We start from the raw sequence: 21,168 nt of genomic DNA, 5'->3' as shown, positions 1-21,168 counted from the left end.
CATTAATGCCATAGCAGCAGGAATCAAAGTTACTAAGCAACAACTCTAACATGACAGCGGAACGCAGCGTTTGACAGTTTGTGCTGACTAAGAAAATGTCATTTAAAAGCACAGATTTCTCTGCAGAGAAGCACATATACAATACTGTCTTTAGTGTCTTTAGGGAGAGGCTGGATAATTGTGCCTCAGAAGGCAGTTGCCCATGAATTAAAGTCTGGAACCTGAATTCCAAACCCAAATCTTAGTCATTGGAGTGTGCATAGTGTGACACTCTGAGCTGAGAAGTTGTTTTTTGGGCTGCCTTTTTGAAAGGCCTTTTTTGATCTGGACCCATATTTTCATATTTAAGGATGAAATATACCACTAAATAGGTATCGTCAGATAATTGCTTTAAAAAAAACAAAAAAAAAAAACAACTTACTGATGGTTAGTTTTGACCGATATTTGAGGATGTATTTGTTGTACTCCAGAAGATCAGATCATTTAGCTGATGATGGGCTACAATGCCAAAATGTTGTGTTTTATTCGTTTTACTGGGCTTGTATAAATGGCTCTACATCCCTACTGCAAAATGTAGGGATGTAGAGCCAGTTTTATGTGTGGTTAGTTTAACTGTGTTTTGTGGAAAGGCATCTAGCTTAACTACAGTCAGAACACTGGCATTGCAAATATAATAAGTGTCTGTTTCTACTTGGAAATAGTTCCATTCTGTAGGCATTCATACAGCTTGTTAACTTCTGAAAACATACGATGATGTCTCGAGTTGTGGATTATATCCGTCGATGTCACCTCAATGACAGTAGTGTTAATGGGGTGCAGTGGGGTAAAGTTGTCTGAAGAAATTATCATAATTTGCTTGGGCTTAATATAGCTGATACTCATCGGTTAATATGGCCTTGATCATGTCTTATTGTGATCGTTTAAATCATTTGCGATGCCCTTAGCTGTGACATTTAAAGGTGTGGTAAAGCACATTTTCTTTTTTTTTGTTTTTTTTTGGGGGGGGTCAGGTGTTTTTTATTTATTTGTTTTTTTGTTTTTTTTTTAAGAGAATTTGCACAACATCAGAATTTATTTGTGTGTTTAGCACCAGAAGTAAATTTTTTTTTACAAATTTAAATTGAATTTTACTTACTTATTTTGGCATTTACATTAAAAATAACATACCTCCCTCTCTCGTTCTTTCTTTTTTTCCTTCTTTCCTAGCCTCAAACAGGCCTAATAGACTATGACCAGATGGAGAAGACTGCAAAGCTGTTTCGGCCTAAGCTGATCATCGCTGGCACCAGCGCCTACGCCCGACTCATCGACTACGCCCGCATCAAGAAGGTGCCACACACCTCGCTTTCACCCACTATCTCACACTCTCTTATTTTATCCCTCTCCACCTGTCCCCCTTTGTCTTTTTCCTTTTTTCTCATTTTCTCATTCTATATTTCTGTTTGCTCTAACATACCCTCTTTTATTTTTATTATTATTACATTAGCTCGCTCTCTCTCTCTCTCTCTCTCTCTCTCTCTCTCTCTCTCTCTCTCTCTCTCTCTATCTCTCCTTATTCTCTCTCTTTATTCTCTCTCCCCGTATCTCTTTCTCTCCCACACAGACCAGACACACATTTTGTTAAATTGCGCATTCTTGACACTCCTGGATTTTAGCACTTTTTTTACTCTCCTCTCACATTGTTTGTCACACAGATGCTCTCTGCCACTTCCTCACAGACACACACACATCACCCCCCCGTCTCTCTCTCCCTCCCTCCTCCCCACACACACACTCTTCTTTCTCATTCTGTCTCTCACGCACTCACACAGACATGTGCTCTGCTGGTCTTATTCTGTCTGCATCAGTAGGATGTTTTTAGCACTGTGCCATGTGTTGTGTTTCCTCACTGGAATAGGTCTGTGTGAGACTTGCTCCTCGCACCCGCTCTGCCTCGTCCATGTTCACACACACATTTTTTACCATAACTAAGCAGTTTTTGTGTTTATAAAATGAGATGTGAACATTATTAGAGTTCGCAGCTGCTAATAACAAAACTACGTTGGGCTGTCGCACTAGTTTATTTTCAGCGTAATGCCAAAAATATCATAGCAGCAGCATTAATGAAAATATGATTCATTTTGCTTTTGGATAGTGAAGAAAGGTTTCCCATGCCTGAGTGGTAGAATTAGGTCATTGTTTACTTTGATTTTTTTTTTCTTTCTTTTTGAAGCACTTACGTTCATCTCACAATGTTACTGTTAAAATTATGCCATACTTTTGTTTATTGTCTTGTACACTGGTTAGCTTTTTTGTTTAAAAAAAAATATTTTATTCAAAAAACATGTGCCCAACTGCCTTCTTTATCTTATAAATCTAAACAAAATCATTTTCCATTAACCTCTAGGGAAATTATGAAATAAATTATTGAGATCTAAACAGTCATTTAATTTGATATGAATTGTTTGACTGTAAAGAGACAGGCTCGTACTATCATACACGTTTTTTCCACTACTGAACCTACATATGTCCTCTGAGTTTTTAATTTAGTGTTGATAGTAAAATTGTAGTAAATGTGAAAAATATGTACTTCTTTTCTGCCGCACCCTGCATTGATCTCTCTGCAATGAATGAACTAAAATAAAAAAAAATAAAAAATGTTTTAGGCCAAAATTGTTAAACAATGTCTCAAGCATCAGGCAACTTATTCATAAACACTTCATGTAATAACTTTCTGTGAGGGAGCTTTTGGAGGACTCAGTAAGTTTCTCCAGAATGCCACATATCACATCAAATCACTTTGAATGACTTTGTTTACATCTTAACAATATGATTTATAAACAAATTTAGAAAAATCTGTGGACTTTCCTTTTAATAGATAGAGCACTTTAATTCCTCCCTCTTATAACTACATTAGCTACATATCAGTTTCATAATATTCCCTGAATAATTCATGCTAATTACTGAATCATTCATAGTGATTAAAGAATGAAAAGTTTCAAGATTAATAACTGAATAATAATTCTGTAGTTTAAGAGGTTAAGCTCAAATCAGTTATCATTTTCCCAGGGTTCCTATAGATCCTTAAAAAGTTAAAAAAGTCTTTAAATGTCTTACTATTAGAGGTATTACATTCTAAACTAATGCCTAAAGACTGCGTCGAAAAGTGGCATTATGTATACAGTATTTCAGAACCGTCCGTCAAACAAAAATATCCAGCTAAGAGAAGTCATGTGGGCAGAAACTGAGCATTTGATGAAGGGCCAGAAATCTTAGGAAAGGGGTAGGAATCTTTAGGCACCTCACGATTCGATTTGATTACGATTCAGAGGGCTGATTATAAAACGATTATCGGTGCATCTCGATACGTCTTTTTTTCTATACAGGATTTCTATTTTCTTACTGTGTAAGGACTTGGTAGTTTTAAAGCAAAGTATTTGTAATGATCTATAATGAATTTACTTCCAATATCTTTTATGAATAAATCAAATAAAAGTGATGTGGCAAGTGAACTAGAAGGCTTTCATTCACTGCTATTGCTTGGAGCACATGAGACGCTGCTGCTACTCATCTGCAATAAAATGCGCAGTTAGGGTGAAATAAGATCCAGTGGTAATGGATGTCCAGCAGCACGTTACAGCCGCCCTGCCCATTTTTTTAGTGATTTTATAACGATTTTGGTCTCGTTGTAGAGAGTGTGATGGGGGGTCGCTGTGTCAGTAAAATATCTTCGAAATGGGACGCGTGCAACATAGCGTGATAGCCCTGTTTCGCAACGACTGAGAACTGGCGTGCAGGTCACCTAGCAATGATGCGTTATTCGCATTCATAAGTACTGCTGTTGGTTTCCTGGCAAGCTAAATCTGCAATGAGAGACTGTCAAAACAAAAGTTGCGAAGATGAAGTCTATTCTCTTTCAAGTTTTCCCGTTCCACCTTAAATGGTGCCGCATTTACATTCGGCGCCTCAGTTAGAATTTACGGTGGAATGGGAAAATTCGAACAAGAAGCTGGAGTGACTTCAAGAAGCGACTTCAGCCTCGTAAAACAGCTGAACTTTGAGAGACGTTTTACAAGAAACTGATCTATTTTAGAGGAAAAGTTTTCTGGCGGAGATGGAAGGAAAGCGGCTACAGCTAAGCTTAGCAAAGTAAATCCACGTTTTCATTTAAGCTATATGTTTAACCTAACTTATACTAGGACGTCGCACATACTGAGACATACTGGACATTAAATGTTGTGGCTCCCAATGTGGTTTGATTTTTGTTGAAAGGACAAAATGGCTCTTCTTATCATTTGAGTTGTGACTCCTGACCTAACCTGGCTTTAATGCAGAGGGAGCCGGTCGGATTTCTCACTCATCCATGTGTGTTTTTGTTATGTGCCGCCACAGACTGTCCGGGCGCCGCAGTTACCCACTTCCAAGTTCCGCCTTTTACGTTCCGTCAACATTACGGTATAAATGAAATATTTAGAAAATCGATTTTTGACATTTGTGAATCGATTCAGAATCGTTCACGTCCACATCGCGATGCATCTAAGAATCGATTTTTTGCCTGCACCCCTAACTAGAAGACAGCAAAACTGATAATCAGATATGCTAAATAGAAAGTAAAAGAAAGCGCAGGTAGTGGAGCTTGATAGGGCTGCCGAGCTACGTCATGCGTGTACTGTATCTCAGAGTATATATAGCAATGCTTGGTTCTCAACCAGTTTATTTAAAAAAAATAAATAAATCATAGTCATTAATTCATGTCATATTTGAGTTTGCATGGCACTGTGTGGTGGCATTAGTATTATTTGTTGTTGAGATCTTAAAAGTGTATTTAAAAAAAAATTATATTCATTTTAAAATTTGTGCAGCAACCCTGAGTCTGTATACTTTACTATCTCACTTAAGGTGCATAAGGTACAGCTAGTTTACTAAATGAACAGAATCTGTCTGTCAAAGAATTTACCACTGCACATATAAAAAAAACTACATTTCCAATAGTGTTAATACATATCTTTACATTATGCACAATGCCTTTGCAAGTATGGGTCAAAATTGTTGGTTACTTCGTGTGCAAGCTGTCTCTCCGTTTCATGAAATGCTATGATGTATGCTATGATGAAAAGCTGCGTGTCCGATTACCGTCTCTGCAAACAAGCTGCTGTACTTTCTCCACTTTTCTCCAGTATTTATTCACTAGACGGTGGCAAAAGAACATGTTTAGCACATAGTGGAGCAACACTGGTTCGTCTGATCTATACCTCCCTTGTAGACAGGCAGAACAGTGCTGCAATCAGTTAATTTAGCCTCTATACAGTATTCTCATTCTGCCAAGTGAATCACAAGGCTTAGTGTTGTTTTTAACAAATAAATAATATGCATGAATGAACACAGTTTCTGATATCAGGCTGAGTGGCATGCACTGATTTTATGCACAGCTTCCTGTGCTTTCTGCCCTCTTTTTGCTACTCTTCTAAAAGAGTTTGGTGGGCTTTTCTTAACTGGGACCTGCTCCAGCTTTCCTGGGGCTACTCCTCTCTCTCGCTCGCTCTCGTTTTGTCTCGCTCTCTCTCCCTCTCGCTCTCTTGGTCTCCCTCTCTGCGTCTTCCTCCTTTCCTTTCATCCTCTTCTCTCTTCCCCTCTCTCTTTCATGGATCTTTATCCTCTCTGTTCCTGCAGGGCCAGATTGTGTGTTTTGTGTTTGTTGCCGGGACTCAGTGTGGCCTGATTTTACTGCTCGATAAACACCAGATCAGCAGCACACACACACAGATTATGCATATTAAGCACTCTTGCATGAAATTATCAGTTGATAATCAGTTGGAAAGGAACTTTTGTATCTCTTCCAGTGATGTGCAGTGATGTGTCACTTTCTAAACTGTATGTGAGGACTGTATTTTCCCTCGAAAGTGTTTGAGTGTTTTTGTGAGGGCATATTATTCAGCTTTAGCTATATATATATATATATATATATATATATATATATATATATATATATATATATATATATAATATTTCTCTCTCTATATATCCCTCTCTCTCTGACACTGTCCTCACCTGGTATTAATGTCAGCCTCAAGTGATCCGATCATAAGTGGACAATGAGACATACAGTTGTGTGCAAAAGTTTGGGGATCCCTCCAATGATGGTTTGTTTATCTATGTGAAAATAAGATTTTTTTCAAAGATGTAATTTGTCTGCAAATAAACAGAGCACAGTTTCTGTTTATTTGCTGGGTTTAACATATTGGAAAAAATAAAACCGATTAAGTGTTCGATAATTTGATAATTTATTTTTTTCCAATATCTTAAAATCAGCAAGCAAGCAGCAATTGTGCATTAAAATGAGCAGCCGTTTGTTCTCTGTAGAGAATGTCTTATCTTATTTACAGGTAGAAAATCAACAAAACATAATTGGGCTGCTGAAATCTTTGCACAGGGCTTTATTGCTGTTTAAAACTGGTCTTTCCAAGGGCCTTTGTTGGATTCCGTGACTGGATGAAGGGTGGGAAGCACATTTACCACTCCACTGTCCTGTTGTGTTTGTAAGAAAAACTGTCCTAGTTCATGTAAATGTAAGGGCTGTTACAGATATTTAGATCTCATGGTCTGCTAACACAAACAAACGAAAGGAGATGAATAAAGAAGCCATGCTGCTGCTTTCGTCTCTGCTTTGAATGCACAGTTGATTAGGTAATATTTTGTTGCTGTCAGAGACACATCAGGGCATTTTAGCATTCCTGCTTCAGGAATGTTATGTGGTCATATGCATCCCTGATCACCTCTGAACGTGATTTGAGTGATCTGATCACAACTTGTCTCTGAGATGCAGTGGACTCCATTCACATCTGTACGTAACACTGTCCACTTAGTATCTGCTTACCCACGATATATGTAAATGCACTGGACCTCTTTTTCGCTTCCGTGCTCTCTCTCTCTCTTTCGCTCTGTCTCTCTCTCTCTCTCTCTGTCTTTCTGTCCCTCCGCAGTTTAATTTTTTGAAGTACTCTTAATATGTGTTCATTTTTATTAAAAACAGGGGTGTTTATTCAAAGTCTCTCCCTCTCTTTCTCCCTCTTTCTCCCTCTAGCTGTGTACAGAGTTAAATGCGTATATGCTGGCAGACATGGCCCACATTAGTGGCCTTGTGGCTGCTAAAGCTATTCCCTCTCCATTTGAGCACGCTGACCTTGTCACCACAACCACACACAAATCCCTCAGAGGAGCCAGGTAAGAGAGTGTGAGAGTGAGTGCATGTGACTGTGAAGAGCGTTACTATGTAACGAGTGAATGAGCACACTAAGCTTTGCAGCACAGGACTGATAAACAAGATTTATTTCCATCTAGTTAATTAACTAATTCATTAAGTTAAATATCCTCAACACATTAGGTGTTAATTGGATTTCAGCTCAGGTGAAGTTCAGTTTTTGAACTTGGAACAACTGAGTAAAAACCAAGCGCTTCATTTGGTAATTTTCAAATGACCTTTTTCTCCTCGCAGAGCTGGGCTGATATTCTTTCGTAAAGGCGTGCGCTCAGTGGATAAGAAAGGTGCTGAAGTTAAGTATGACCTCGAAGACAAGGTCAACTTCTCAGTCTTCCCCTCTCTCCAGGGCGGACCCCACAATCATGCCATTGCTGGGGTCGCTGTAGCTCTCAGACAGGTATACTCCGAACATACCAACCCAACCAAACCTCGTATTTCTTCTTTAGCAACTTTTGCCCCTCTATTATTCACCTGTTTTTTTTGTAAAATTGTTAATGTACGTACACCGATCAGGCATAACATTATGTCCACCTCCTTGTTTCTACGCTCATTGTCCATTTTATCAGCTCCACTTACTATATAGGTGCACTTTGTAGTTCTACAATTACAGACTGTAGTCCATCTGTTTCTCTGCATACTTTGTTAGCCCCCTTTTACCCTGTTCTTCAGTGGTCCGGACCCCCATGGACCCTCACAGAGCAGGTACTATTTGGGTAGTGAATCATTCTCAGCACTGCAGTAACACTGACATGGTGGTGGTGTGTTAGTGTGTGTTGCGCTAGTACGAGTGGATCAGACACAGCAGTGCTGCCAGAGTTTTTAAACACTGTGTCCACTTACTGTCCACTCTATTAGACACTCCTACCTTGTTGGTCCACCTTGTAGATGTAAAGTCAGAGACGATAGCTCATCTGCTACACAGTTTGTGTTGGTCATCCTCTAATCCTTCATCAGTGGTCACAGGACGCTGCCCACAGGACACTGTTGCCTGGATATTTTTGGTTGGTGGACTGTTCTCAGTCCAGCAGTGACAGCCCAACACACCAAACCTGCTCTGTGAGGGTCCATGGGGCTCCTGACCACTGAAGAACAGGGTAAAAGGGGGCTAGCAAAGTATGCAGAGAAACAGATGGACTACAGTCTGTAATTGTAGAATTACAAAGTGCACCTATATAGTAAGTGGAGCTGATAAAAATGGACAATGAGCGTAGAAACAAGGAGGTGGTCATAATGTTATGCCTGATCGGTGTATACACTTAGGTTCCAAAAGGTGTAATCAGTGTTTAAATACTGTAAAACCAATTTTGTTGCAGGTGTATATATGTGTAACGATTTAATTGAGAGGCTTCTACTCCACAAGTTTACAGGTTTCAACCGATTATTAGGAAGCAGTAAAAATGAAATAGATATGTCCAGAATGAGGAACAGAGCTGTAGATAATTCCATAATAAAATTAACATTCAGGAAGCTTTGTATCTGAAAAGTGGTCATCAAATCTCAAGGTAGAAAACTCAAGACATTTATCGTTTAATGATATTTTAAATCTTCCTAAGAGACCTGAACATTAAATGAAACATCTTAAAATAACTTCTCATGTTTAGCTTACATTATTTCAATCTACACTGGTTTTTATTAAATAAAATAACAGCAATTAATATGACACATGATTCCAAAACTTTGAATGGTGTTGTATAACACGAAATAAAGTGATGTTAGCATTATTAACATGAGATTAAAATTACTGTAGTCCTCAGTTAATATACTGTCAGTGCAAGTATTGCAGGTATTCTGAGGTTAGTCCTGTGTGAGTACCTAAGACTTAGTGACCTAGGTGAATGTTACCCAGTAAAGCAATAACTGCTTTTGCCAATTAACATTTTAATCCTGTATGAATACAGCCACTGTAATTTTCACTGACATATGATACTTATTAGTTCCACAAGTTGTGCATTCACCTTACTTGCTTACTATATTTAATATGTGTATTTACTAATTTCTTATATTTACATTTGTTTGCATCAATCCACCTCAACCAATTCACATTTTTATTATTGTGAAATGTAATGACTGTGGAAAATGAATGCAGTCAGCTTAAATAATTGCGATCATATCAAATAACTGCTATTATCTCAAATAATTGCGATTGGGCGTTTATGTAATAATTGTGACAGGTCTAGTTAGAGCACAGTTATCAGAGTCATTCAGACTTGAATTCAGCAGCTTCCATCTAGGTAATAACTGCCTGCTGTATTTTGCCAAACCTCTGAGGTCATCTGGTAAAACCAATCCAAACTGAGGTTACATCTTAATAATTTGTATTTCATTCGTGGAACTGATTTCCGCTCTTTTCCAGCAAATAAGTGTGATGCAATGGATACAAAGCAAAGAATACACTCTGTACACTGCAGTAAATACAGTACAGCAGAACTGGCCTTCCTTTATTTTTTTCTTCTGTTCTAATTTTCTTTGTTTACTCAGGCCAACACCCCGATGTTCAAAGAGTATATTGCACAGGTGATGAAGAATGCTAAAGCCATGGCCAATGCATTGCTGAAGAAAGGATACACTCTTGTGTCAGGTAAACATACGAACACAGCTCACCCAGGACATGCACACAGATTCATTGTTTAACCTTCAGGATAACCTGTGAGTGCTTCCTTATGTTTTTCTTTTATACCTTCTATCTGTCTTTCTTCACTTCTTTGTTGAAGTGTTAGATTGCTCAAAGAGTAATGAGTTATGGCTGTGTGAAATCTACTTGATGGGTACCAAATACAACTTTACAGTGATACTGCAACATACCTTCAAATTTATACCTTGGGACTATCTATGATCCCTTGATGTGATGTGTTTAAATGTCAGCCTACTTTATTTTTCACTATTTTGATTGAAATTATCTTTGTTGGGTGACTTAATGTATCAAAATGAACAAAAAACTTGCCTTGAAGATTTTGATATTTATTACAGCCTTCTGCAATTACAAAGATAAATATGCATATGTTTTTATCTGTGTAGTCTTCTGTCGCAGTCAACAAAATCTAGTATCTCCAGTTTTGTCATTTTTTTAAATTTATTTATTTATTTTGAATAATTTGTAAGTGCCAGCTGCCCTTTACATTGTGTGAATGGCTCAGTAGGAATGACCCAAATTATCTGGAGTAACGTATTGTTTTTATGAAGAATGTTTTTTCTGTTTTTTTTTTTCTCTCTCCTGTAAACGATTTTGGAGATATAATGTGGAGTCTTAAAAGTACACTCTGCTTTTATTTTTATTATTACTGTTAAATATTATTGTTAAATTTATTAAAAGTCTCTGTCTCTTTGTCTCAGGTGGGACTGATAATCACCTGGTTCTGGTAGATTTAAGGCCACAGGGAATGGATGGGGCTCGAGCAGAGAGGGTCTTGGAGCTTGCCTCAATCACTGCCAACAAAAATACCTGCCCAGGGGACAAGAGCGCCCTTACACCAGGAGGCCTCCGACTGGGTTAGTAACACACAAAATCACTATCCTCGCTTCTAATACTCTTGCTGTATTCCTAACAGTCATACTACTGTTAAACTGTGCCATTCAGTTTGATCTCATTGGCTTCTGTTGTGTCCCAGGTGCCCCTGCACTAACGTCTCGCCAGTTTAAGGAAGCAGACTTTGAGCAGGTTGTGGAATTCTTGGACGAAGGCTTCAAAATTGCTCTGGATGTCAAGAAAAAGACCAGTGAGTTGACAAAACCCTCAGAAGTTTCTTCATATTCCAACTGTGTATGAGGAGTCTTGATATGTTTAAACTAAAGTTTGCTTCTTTAGTTTTTTCACTGGAGTTGTGAGGGTAATGTAAAAAAATAGTTTTTGAGGCACACCTACCTCAAAATAGTTACATGATCTCAAATAGACTTGATTATGTGGTTTTGGGGTTATTTTTTTTGCCCAGTCTTCTCTGCACTTTAGTCATTTCCAATTCCCTCTATTTACCCCCTTATACACTGCTGCAAACACTGGGAGGGTAAAGGCTAGCATGTGCTTCCTCTGGGTCACATGAAGCTCCACCACATCTTTTCGAACTGCCACTAATGCAGCGTGGAGGAGAACACTAACTATCAGTTCTGTTACATCATCTAACAGTGTTTCTCAGCCTTGGCCCTGGAGGGCCACTGCCCTGCACATTTGTGTGCTTTTCCTGCTTTAACACAGCCACTTTAACTCAATAATGGGCTGGTAATGAGCTGATTTTTTGGATCAGGTGTTTTAGGAGCAGGGAAAACAATAAAAAGTGGGCCTCCAGGACTGGAGTCGAGAAACACTGATCTAGCAGACGCCCATGCTAGTTTGCGCGCTAAGCGATAAGGGGAGAGGGAGGACCATCCTCATCCAGGGGATGCATTCTGATGCATTGCAATGACCTGATTACAATGGTAGACAGTAGAGTCTTGTATTTCTCACCCCCTCTCTTTTCTCCACTTCTCCTCTCGTCCCTCTGTTTGACACCGTGCAGAAAAGCTGGCGGAGTTTAAGAGCTTCCTGCTGGAGGACCCGGAGACAGTGGCACGCATCGCAGACCTGCGCTACCGTGTAGAGGCTTTCGCTCGACCCTTCCCTATGCCAGGCTTCCCTGACCACTAACCCAGCTCAGAGACAGGCAGAGAGAGAGAGACAGGAGTGAATCCACACACCTATCTAGGAGCCTTGTGGCTTTCGTCAGGAAAATGAACAAAGTAAACAAGGTGGTCAGTATTCAGACAGTATTCAGACAGTTTTCAGACAGTCTTTTTAGTTTCTGTTTTTAGCCTTTGTTCAAACGTGTTGTTAAACATTGACAGTGAAATTTTGCAAAATACTGTGGAGGTGATAAGTGGTCACTGGGCAGAATTTTGCTGAATCAATGAAAAATGTTTTTTGTTCCTTTTTTGTCTTTTCTCAAATGCATTATAGATTGGTAGTCTTTAAAAGACCAATAGTGCAAATACACTGTTTTGCATGCTGAAAGTTTTCTTAATGCTTCAGAGGGCTCCTCTTGGAATCTGCTCTAGTGCCAGCAGGCTCACTTTCAGAGTGGCTCTAACAGAAAGAGGTGAAGTGTATGACGGGTTAGATCAGGAATTCCAAATATTGTGGTTTGGCATGGTTAGTCACAGGGCAAGTTAAAAGCTGAAACTAAATGTTGGACTTGCCAAACAAAAGCTGTTCAGTGGCAAAATCCAGCTTGTGAAATACAGTTTGGGCAACTCTGTCTATGGTAGTATTAATCCTAGCTGAGACTGCAGCTAGACTAACAGCTAACCATGTCTAAGACCAGGCACTCGAGCAAAAAATCCTGACAGATCGTTGCACTGCCCTGGCATTCAATGTTTACAGATCATTTTTCATCTCTCATGTCTTAATGTGTAATTGCGGAACAAATATCTATCATGAATCTCTTTATGCCTCAGCATAGATTATTTTCTTTTTCACCCTAACTACTGCTGCTTTCAGTTTAGAGGGAAAAACATTAATTCCTATTTATATAGAAAGACTAAACGCACACGTGTGTCTAACGTTTATAGTGTAATTATAAGCACAGAGCTTATGATGGAGGTCATTGATGTATTACAGAGTAACTGGAGTTATAGATTACGTGGGGAAATGGCAGAGGGAGGTTGCAAGTAGTGCCAAGTTCTTTAACTGTGAAGATGCACACAGCATAAGCAGATATTTGATTTAATTAGTCTACTAATCACCCTCACCTCATACTAACTGCTGTGGTTTTAGTGTGATGTAATGATAATGGTGACCAAACATATGGGGTACTGTTAAACTTACAGTGAGGCTAAGAGATGTTTTGGTGTACATGTCTTGTCCTTTCCCTGTACAAGTAGTCCACCAGCAATGCCTACAGTAGCCTCTGGTTTTCCCCTTTACTCTCAGAGGTCTTAACATCCAGACCTTGAGTCCAGTTTCTGCTCCTGAATTTTGTAACGTAACTGATTGGTCACCTTGTGATATACCTACAGGCGATCACAAAATCCAGAAACTGGGTACAAGGTCTGGGTTTGAAGACTTGTGCTCTAGTCTATCATTCTCCAGAATGCTGCCTAAGAGAACTTTTTATCTGTAACCTTTTTTAAGACCTTTACAAAGTGATTTTATAAGAAAGTCTAATCCCAATAAAATGTGCAGTAGCTAAACCGTTCTTGTTTTCATTTCAGCAAAAGCCAAACCAATTTAATGGGTTTATTATCCTGTGTGCCATGCCCCTGATTCTCCTTTAAAGGGCCCATGTCTTACTTTGTTTTTGCATTTTTTTTTTCCCCTTGAGGTCCACTTGCGTTTTTGTGAGATTACATGCCAAAAACATAATTCATTTTTACATGACCATTTTCCAACCCCTATTTGTCCCTTAGAATTAAACAGGCCGTTTTTGTACCTGTGCCTTTAAAGGGCCTGTAACCTACATTTTTCTTGTATCTTATTTTTTTCCTTTATCATGTTTTTATGGGTTTATGTACCAGAGACCAGTGCCCTTAAGACTGATATATGTAAATGTCCTGTGCTCTGAATGGCTGCATTGTGCAACATTACAGCCAAAAAAAATCCTTTTAACTTAAGCTTAAATGGGTGGGACTAAACTGCAGTGGGCTGAACAGGCAGATATATTTAAATGCTCTGATTTTTATGACGGCACAGAAACAAGGAATTTAAAGCTCGCTGTTTGTGCAGCTTAATTTCCATATATAGACCATTTGGACTTTGTATTGAATGAAACTTTCTGAAACCTTAGTGTTTATATACTACATGAAATCTTTAAGACTGGTAAATGTAAATGAGCTCTGTTCCGATTGGTTGCACTGTATCATGCCTCATTCAAAAAGCTGAAACATATAAATTATATAACTTTATAAAAAAAATAATATAACTTTATAAAAAAAATAAAATTTTTTTCCAGCTTATTTAAGATGAAAAACTACTTACCAGTTTCGTGTGCTAAACTGCTGTAGGCTAAATGGGTGGATAGAAACGTCCAAATCTCAGAAACGTATTCAAAGCTACATTAGTGTCTTTTTACGAACTGTATGGACTGGGGAGTGAATGGAGTGAAATACATTTAGTACAGATGTTTTTTTTGTTTTGTTTTGTTTTGTTTTTTTGTTTACATGCTGCATCAAACTCTTATTTCCAAAAAAGTGAGGAAAATTCATGTTTTGAAACACAATATGATCCCAGTTTTGGATTTAATTTTGTTTTTTTATTTTTTGGAGGATATTTGAGTGGAAAATGTACTCCTAGATTACAGCGTGATTTGGTCTTGATCTGGTGATTAAAACCAAGCTGATGCATTATGGAACAAACATAATGATTGCTTGAACAGGTACATGTAAGAATAATCCCTCTGTTTGTTTGCATGTTCTTTTCCGAGACGGCAGCAGCAGAATGTGTGCTGTTCCACAGCTGTGCTTTAATGACAGGCCAGCAGTGGAAATTGTCTCACTCAGAAAAACTGTGAGAAAGAGGGAGACACACTCACACACACTCACACACACACACACACCCACACACCCACACACAACTGCCTACCTGTTCCGTGTCAAGGAGCAGTAGCTCTCCCATCAGCCTTGCTCTTTGCCTCACCGTTACCCTGTCACTGTTAGCATTGCAGCACTGCAGCTGTCACTATCTCTCTCTCTCTCTCTCTCTCTCTCTCTCTCTCTCTCTCTCCTCTCTCTCTCTCTCTCTCTCTCTCCTCTCCCTCTCTCCGTCTCTCTCTCTCTCTCCCTCTCTCCGTCTCTCTCCCTCTCTCCGTCTCTCTCTCTCTCTCTTTCTCTCTCCCTCTCTCTCCGTCTCTCTCTTTCTCTCCTCCTCTCTCTCTACACTGAGACAGGCAGGCACTAATTTGACAATAAATCACCAATGTTCAACGAGGGACGGATAAGCGACAGCGCCCGCAATTAATTGGACTCGTTTATTTGGAGTGGCACACCGTCGTCTCGGCGCTTGTCATAATTAAAAACGCATAGCAACATGACGAGTCATTACAGCCAGACGGCTGCTCGGGCTTAAGTGCTGTTTTAGAGTTAAGCTCCAAACTGTCCTAATGCACCATAATTATCTCATAATAAAGTGTAAGTGTCTCTTATAGCGCAATAATGCTCCCCCATTGAGAGAGAGAGAGAGAGAGAGAGAGAGAGAGTGAAGGATGGATGAATCGTGAGATCGCGAGGGAGGAGAGGAAGCGTTCCACTCATCAATTAACGGCCTGACAGCCCCATGGAGAGACGCTGAAGGGGAGTACGCCCATCTTGCTTACGCTTGAGCATATTTCCTCCTCTCTTGCTCTCGCTCTCTTTTTCTTATAAGGTAAGACCTCTAACAGGGAAATCCTAGTCAGAACTGCCACTCAGTAATTTCTTTTTTTGCACAAAATTGTAATTTTTAAATGATTCTTTTCATAGACAGGTGCACTTGTTCTGAACACAGAATACCATAAAATATTTCCACTCTGCTCTCATATTTTTAGCACCTTTTCAAATCCAGTTATAGGACCTTCTAAAGCAGGATTCACACTGTGCATTTTTGTGTACTGTAGTGCTTTTTCTTTAGTGTTTTGAATGGGAGAAACACATTGTGTGTGCTGGGCGCCTTACATAGCAGTCAAGAAGCCTACGTAATAAGATTTTTTTTTTTCCCCTCCTCGCTGAAAACAACTGTGGTGGGTGGCAGAATTCTTTCCCTGGTGAAAAAATGCTTTACAACAGTTGGCTAGACCAAGAACACAGGAAGCAGCTATATCTGTATCAAAGTGAACAGTCAAGAGAAAACTTCATCAGACAAAGTACAGAGTTTTTTTGGAAATTGTTTTTAAAAAGCCTGTACATGGAAAATGCACAGTTCTGGAACAACATCTTATGGATTGATGAGACAAAGATAAGTTTGTACCAAAATAACAAGAAGAGTTTGGAAAAGGGAAAGAACTGCTCAAGATCCAATGAAAAGCACCTCATCTGTTAAGCATGATGGAGGTAGTTTTATGGTTTTGGGCATGTGTGGCTGCCAGTGGAACTGATTCCCATTTATTTGTTGATGTGACTGCTGACTAATGCAGCAGGATGAATTCTGAAATATTTATGCCTGTATTATTTGCTCAGATTCAGCCCAGTGTTTCAAAATTAAATGGCGGTTCACAGTGCAGATGGACAACGACAACACTGTGAAAGCTGCCCAATACTTTTTAAGGCAGAGAAGTGGAATGTTTTAAAGAAGTTGAGTCAGTCACCAGACCTCAGTCCAACCAAGCATATACTTCTCTTACTGAAGGTAAACACTTTAAGAACAAGCAGGAACTGAGGACCGCTGCAGTAAAGGCAGAGCACCACCAGGGAAGAGACCCAGCGCCTGGTGATGTCTGGAGTGGTCCTTTGTAGACGATAATAAAATCTAACAGAATATCAGTAACACATCAGTGAAGTAACAGTAGTGCACCATCTGAATACATTAGCCATGTTTACATGCAACCTAATAATCCGATGAATAGCTCAATCAGAATGGAACGCGTCCATGTACACACCTCAGTCGGAACAGACTAGTCCGATTGAGGCCATTCAAAATACAATTTCTATACGATTGATCAAGGTGGGTAGTCGCGTAAATAATCTGTTAAATAGAAGAATAATAACTGTAAATGCTGGAATCTGATTACATTCCCAATCGGAAAGTTTTAAGTACGTTCTGCGCATGTGCGTCGCGGCGTAGCGAACGTTTATAACATTCAACATGGCGGAGCAGAAACTGGTCTGCAGAGGAGACGAAGTTTTTGCTCTGATTTTTAAAAAATAGCGGTGGGACGGGCGTCCATCTTATGTGTCTCTGAGCATGACGTCTTCCTCTCGCCCTTCTTTAATAAGGACATGTGAAGTTCGTTTTCCTGAGTCTGACATCATTTTAAAGTAATTAAAAACAAGCACTGCTCACTGCTGCTCATCTCACATGATGCCTGCTGTCTAAGTGGTTTTCTACGCATGCACATAATTGTGGATTGGATTACTTTAGTGCACATATAAACAAACATTTTCCATCAGATTGTTGAGTAGAGTGAGCAGATAAACATCTCATTCTTAACCGAAAATCAGAATGTATTCAACCGGACTGGCAAAAATCCTTGCATGTGAACACAGCCATTGAGGTAAAGATCTTGAAGATATACTGTTTATATATTACTTACATTAAGTAGTTGTATTGTTAACATGTCACATGAAGTAGACTTTATATGGTACTTCTTTTAAGCAAGACCTAACCTTACTCAAAACCTAACCCTCACCCTGGCCCTAATCCTAATCTTAACCAAAACCTGATCCAGTTAAAGTCAACTGACTGAATGGTGTCAGCAGCATCTCTCTAACAGCTTTTTAAGGATGTCGAGATGGTTTATTATACCTGGTACATGTTGAGTGAGCTCTGAGGTTCACATCTACAGATGTGAATTAGGACACTCAAAAAAAAAAAAAGTGAAAAACAACTTTCAGCAGACTGTAAACAACTTTTATTTATGCAGTTAATTAAAAGTCTCTTGATAATCCAGTAAAGGTAGTCACTGCTGATACATCATTGATATGTTACTGAGAATCTGTTGAGTGTTTTTAATGTAAAAAGGACCAAGGACCACTCAAAATAAAGTGTCGCCAAACTTATATTTTCACTAACCTTTCCAAGACACCTTCTGAAAATGGCATATCGTTTGTCATGGAGCTGTAAAAGGAGTAAAATTTATGTACCCTCTGTAAAAACCTTGGGACTGAATGAGTTAAGCTGGCTCTGCCTCTGTTTCTCCACCAGTAGCAAGAAATCCAGGCCCATACACAGCTTAAGTGTGAGTGCCAGGTTGCACTGATGAGCAAATCCAAGCAGCCAGACTGGATTGAGATCACCCTCATCTAATTCAGCTGAGGACAGATTTAATTAACAGCAGGCTATGACTATACAGAGTGATGCTTTGACTTTACCTGATTCAAATATGTATTAAATTGATGTGGAAAAGGCTCAAGCACTGAACACTGTTCTACTAGCAACAATGTTTCAAAATATCTAAGCACATATATGGAATATTGTAGCACTATCTCTAAAATAATTATGAGACAGTGGTGCAGGTAGCTAACTTACATGAGCCATGCTCGATAGCCACCACGTTCTTTTATAATTAGGAACTGCTTTATTGCAGATCAGACAGATTAGCTGAATGAAATGATGGCAGAATAAAGACATAGTTTTCAATCCATTTATTATTGAGCATCAGCATTGATTTCTCACATTTGGTTCACCACAAAGATAATACTAATTCTTGTTAGCACCTGTGTGGGATCTGCAGTGTTGGTGCTAAGCTAATAGTAGAGTATAATCACTGTTCTACACTTTTTTTAATACTACTTGCAGCAATTCTAGTTTGGATGTGGACATTTAAAGCTTAAAAGAAGCATTCAATTAACATATTCTTCACTTTTTATGATGCAGTTTTACAGTCAATCCTTCTTTAGCCTTGCACAGTGTGAGTTCATGCCAGTTTCTTCTCTTTCTATGAAGAAATTAGTGGAGTGCTTATAAGCTCCTTTTACACGACTGCCATCTTAAAATCCAAAGCAAGGCTGAATTAGGAAAATTCTGGTACCAGATTACACCGACAGAGTGTAAAGAAACCGAAGTCAGTTGAAAAAGAACTATTTCATAATCTTATGAAAGATTTAGGGATTAGAGTAGTAGGGATGTGTATGGCCACTCAGGTACCTGGTTAACCTTTTGAAAGTTCCAGTATTTTAATGAAAAAATCACAAGTCGAATATTCATTACATTCCATAATGGGAGGATGGAGAAAAAAAATCTGCTGGCCAGTGATTCAGTAAAACAGATTTTATTTTTTATTTTTTACAGAACTGTAAACACGACTGGTTTACTCATATTTGCGAGTATGTATGCTATACTTTGCTAAAAGTCCTAAGTGCCTTGACATGATTGGTTTTTAAACGCATCATTAAGTATGTGACTGAGGAGGCAAAAGCACTGGAGCTTTAGTGCTAACTAAAGTTCCTCTAGCTGATGTTAGCTGTTTCTGAAAAACATTTCTCTGGCAAACTAACATGGTGGAACATCATCATAATGTTATGCCTGAGATATATATATATATATATATTAGGGGTGCGGGAAAAACTTGATTCTTAGATGCATCGCGATGCAGACGTGAACGATTCTGAATCGATTCACAAATGTCAAAAATCGATTTTCTAAATATTTCATTTATACCGTAATGTTGACGAAACGCAAAAGGCGGAACTGGAAGTGGGTAAGTGCAGCGCCCGGACAGTCTTTGGCGGCACACAACAAAAACACTACTGGATGAGCGAGAAATCCGACCGACTCCCTCTGCATTAAAGCCAGGTTAGGTCAGGAGTCACAACTCAAATGTTCAGAAGAATCGTGAGGTGCCTAAAGATTCCCACCCCTAATATATATGTGTGTATATGTATATATACGAACATCCTTTCATTCACTATTACAAATACTTGAATATCAAAATGAGTCAGAATGCACATCCCTAATAAGTATCCACTGTTAAAAACATACAGATTGTTAAATATTTCAAGATGGTGGTCATGTGAAATGAGTGCGTGTTTAAATGTGCATGAGTGAGTTACCGGGTTCATTTCCCAGACATTGTCTGAGCCTAGTCCAAGACTAAATTGTAGTGCCAGTGGTACATTGCCATGGGAGATTCAATTTAGTCTAGGATTAGCCTTAATCTGGGTCTAGGAAGCCAGCCTAGTGATTTATAAGTCAGATCCATGTTGTTTTAATGTGATGCACCACTGTAGGCACTAAAAGCTAGTTTAGTGCTAGTGGTGCCCCCTTGTGGCCAATCTTCAACCTGCTAAACGTAAGTTACAAGCCGGGTCAGTGAGGTGCTTCGGATCTTACAAACTGAAATTTAAATGACTGAGTTTGTTTGAAATAAACACTAGGATGAAATGGTGTATATTATAAACAATATTTGAGTATTGAATTCACATGGAAAGAACTTGCTTATTTGAATCAAGGAAATTCAGTGTATTACTTTTATAGTCTACTGCTGTTTTTGTGTAGGTGCCCATACATTAACCACATTTACAGCTTTGTGATGCAACCAAGAACAACCGAACACATGCTGAGGTAAATCCACTCTTGTAAAAATATTGTTCATTTCTTTGCACTGATTGAAAGCTCTTTTGTGCCCTTGTAAGTCATTTCATGATAAATGGACTAACAGAAACTTTAAAAGCAAACCTTAAGTTACATTAACATCACTGTTTCATCTTCTATGAAGTGTCTGCTTCAATGGTACAAGCTTTTTTCTTACCACAGCGATAGGCAGTGTTGTTATGATAGCATAAAGATGCTCTTCTGCTTTATCACAAATTAGCATACAACTCAGTCACTAAGCAAAGTGTCCTGCTGTTTTTCCCCCTCGTATACGTTAATCTTTCTCACACATGCACATGCACACTTATATATATACTCCTCAGACTTCACCTTCAACCACACGTTTTTCACACAAGGCACATCTGGGAGATAACTCATGTTTTTTAAGATGAACATCCGGCACAGACTTGCATAGCCTTCCCTGTGCTTACATTCACACCATACTACAGGCTGCAGCTCTCAGCTTGTGGTGTCAGTTCTCACTATAGCTTTAAAGCAGCAGCAGAGTGAGGTAGCTGGAGGCTATCATTTAAACACCACATGCTAACTTTATTTTGGGTTTTAATTGTTTATATGTTTGTTGTCATTGTTTTTTGATCTTCTTACTAGAGTGGAATAACTGTGAGTGCTTCTGACTGCCACATTAGTCGTTAGCGTGTCTGCTGGTTGACCGTAATGAGGTCACTGTAAAACACCAAAACCTGCAAAATGAACATACATATCAGACACATTGGTTGTTGTACAAACA

At 38.9% G+C, this 21,168-nt stretch overlaps 1 protein-coding gene across 1 annotated transcript in view; it reads left to right on the top strand.

The window, feature by feature from the left end:
* shmt2 (serine hydroxymethyltransferase 2 (mitochondrial)) overlaps positions 1-13,393 on the top strand; it is a 46,984-nt gene extending 33,591 nt beyond the window's left edge. Inside the window, exons 6-12 of the mRNA XM_036571167.1 lie at positions 1,207-1,329; positions 7,061-7,200; positions 7,472-7,634; positions 9,716-9,815; positions 10,568-10,723; positions 10,843-10,950; positions 11,725-13,393. Coding sequence (XP_036427060.1) covers positions 1,207-1,329; positions 7,061-7,200; positions 7,472-7,634; positions 9,716-9,815; positions 10,568-10,723; positions 10,843-10,950; positions 11,725-11,852 — 918 coding nt within the window. The 3' untranslated portion in view covers positions 11,853-13,393. The remainder of the gene's footprint in view (positions 1-1,206; positions 1,330-7,060; positions 7,201-7,471; positions 7,635-9,715; positions 9,816-10,567; positions 10,724-10,842; positions 10,951-11,724) is intronic.
* The last annotated feature ends 7,775 nt before the right edge of the window (positions 13,394-21,168 follow it).

Source organism: Colossoma macropomum, unplaced genomic scaffold (genome assembly GCF_904425465.1).
Source record: "Colossoma macropomum unplaced genomic scaffold, Colossoma_macropomum, whole genome shotgun sequence".
Taxonomy (NCBI): domain Eukaryota; kingdom Metazoa; phylum Chordata; class Actinopteri; order Characiformes; family Serrasalmidae; genus Colossoma; species Colossoma macropomum.
Note: the sequence above shows the minus strand (reverse complement) of the source record. Positions and strands in the feature narration are given on the sequence as shown.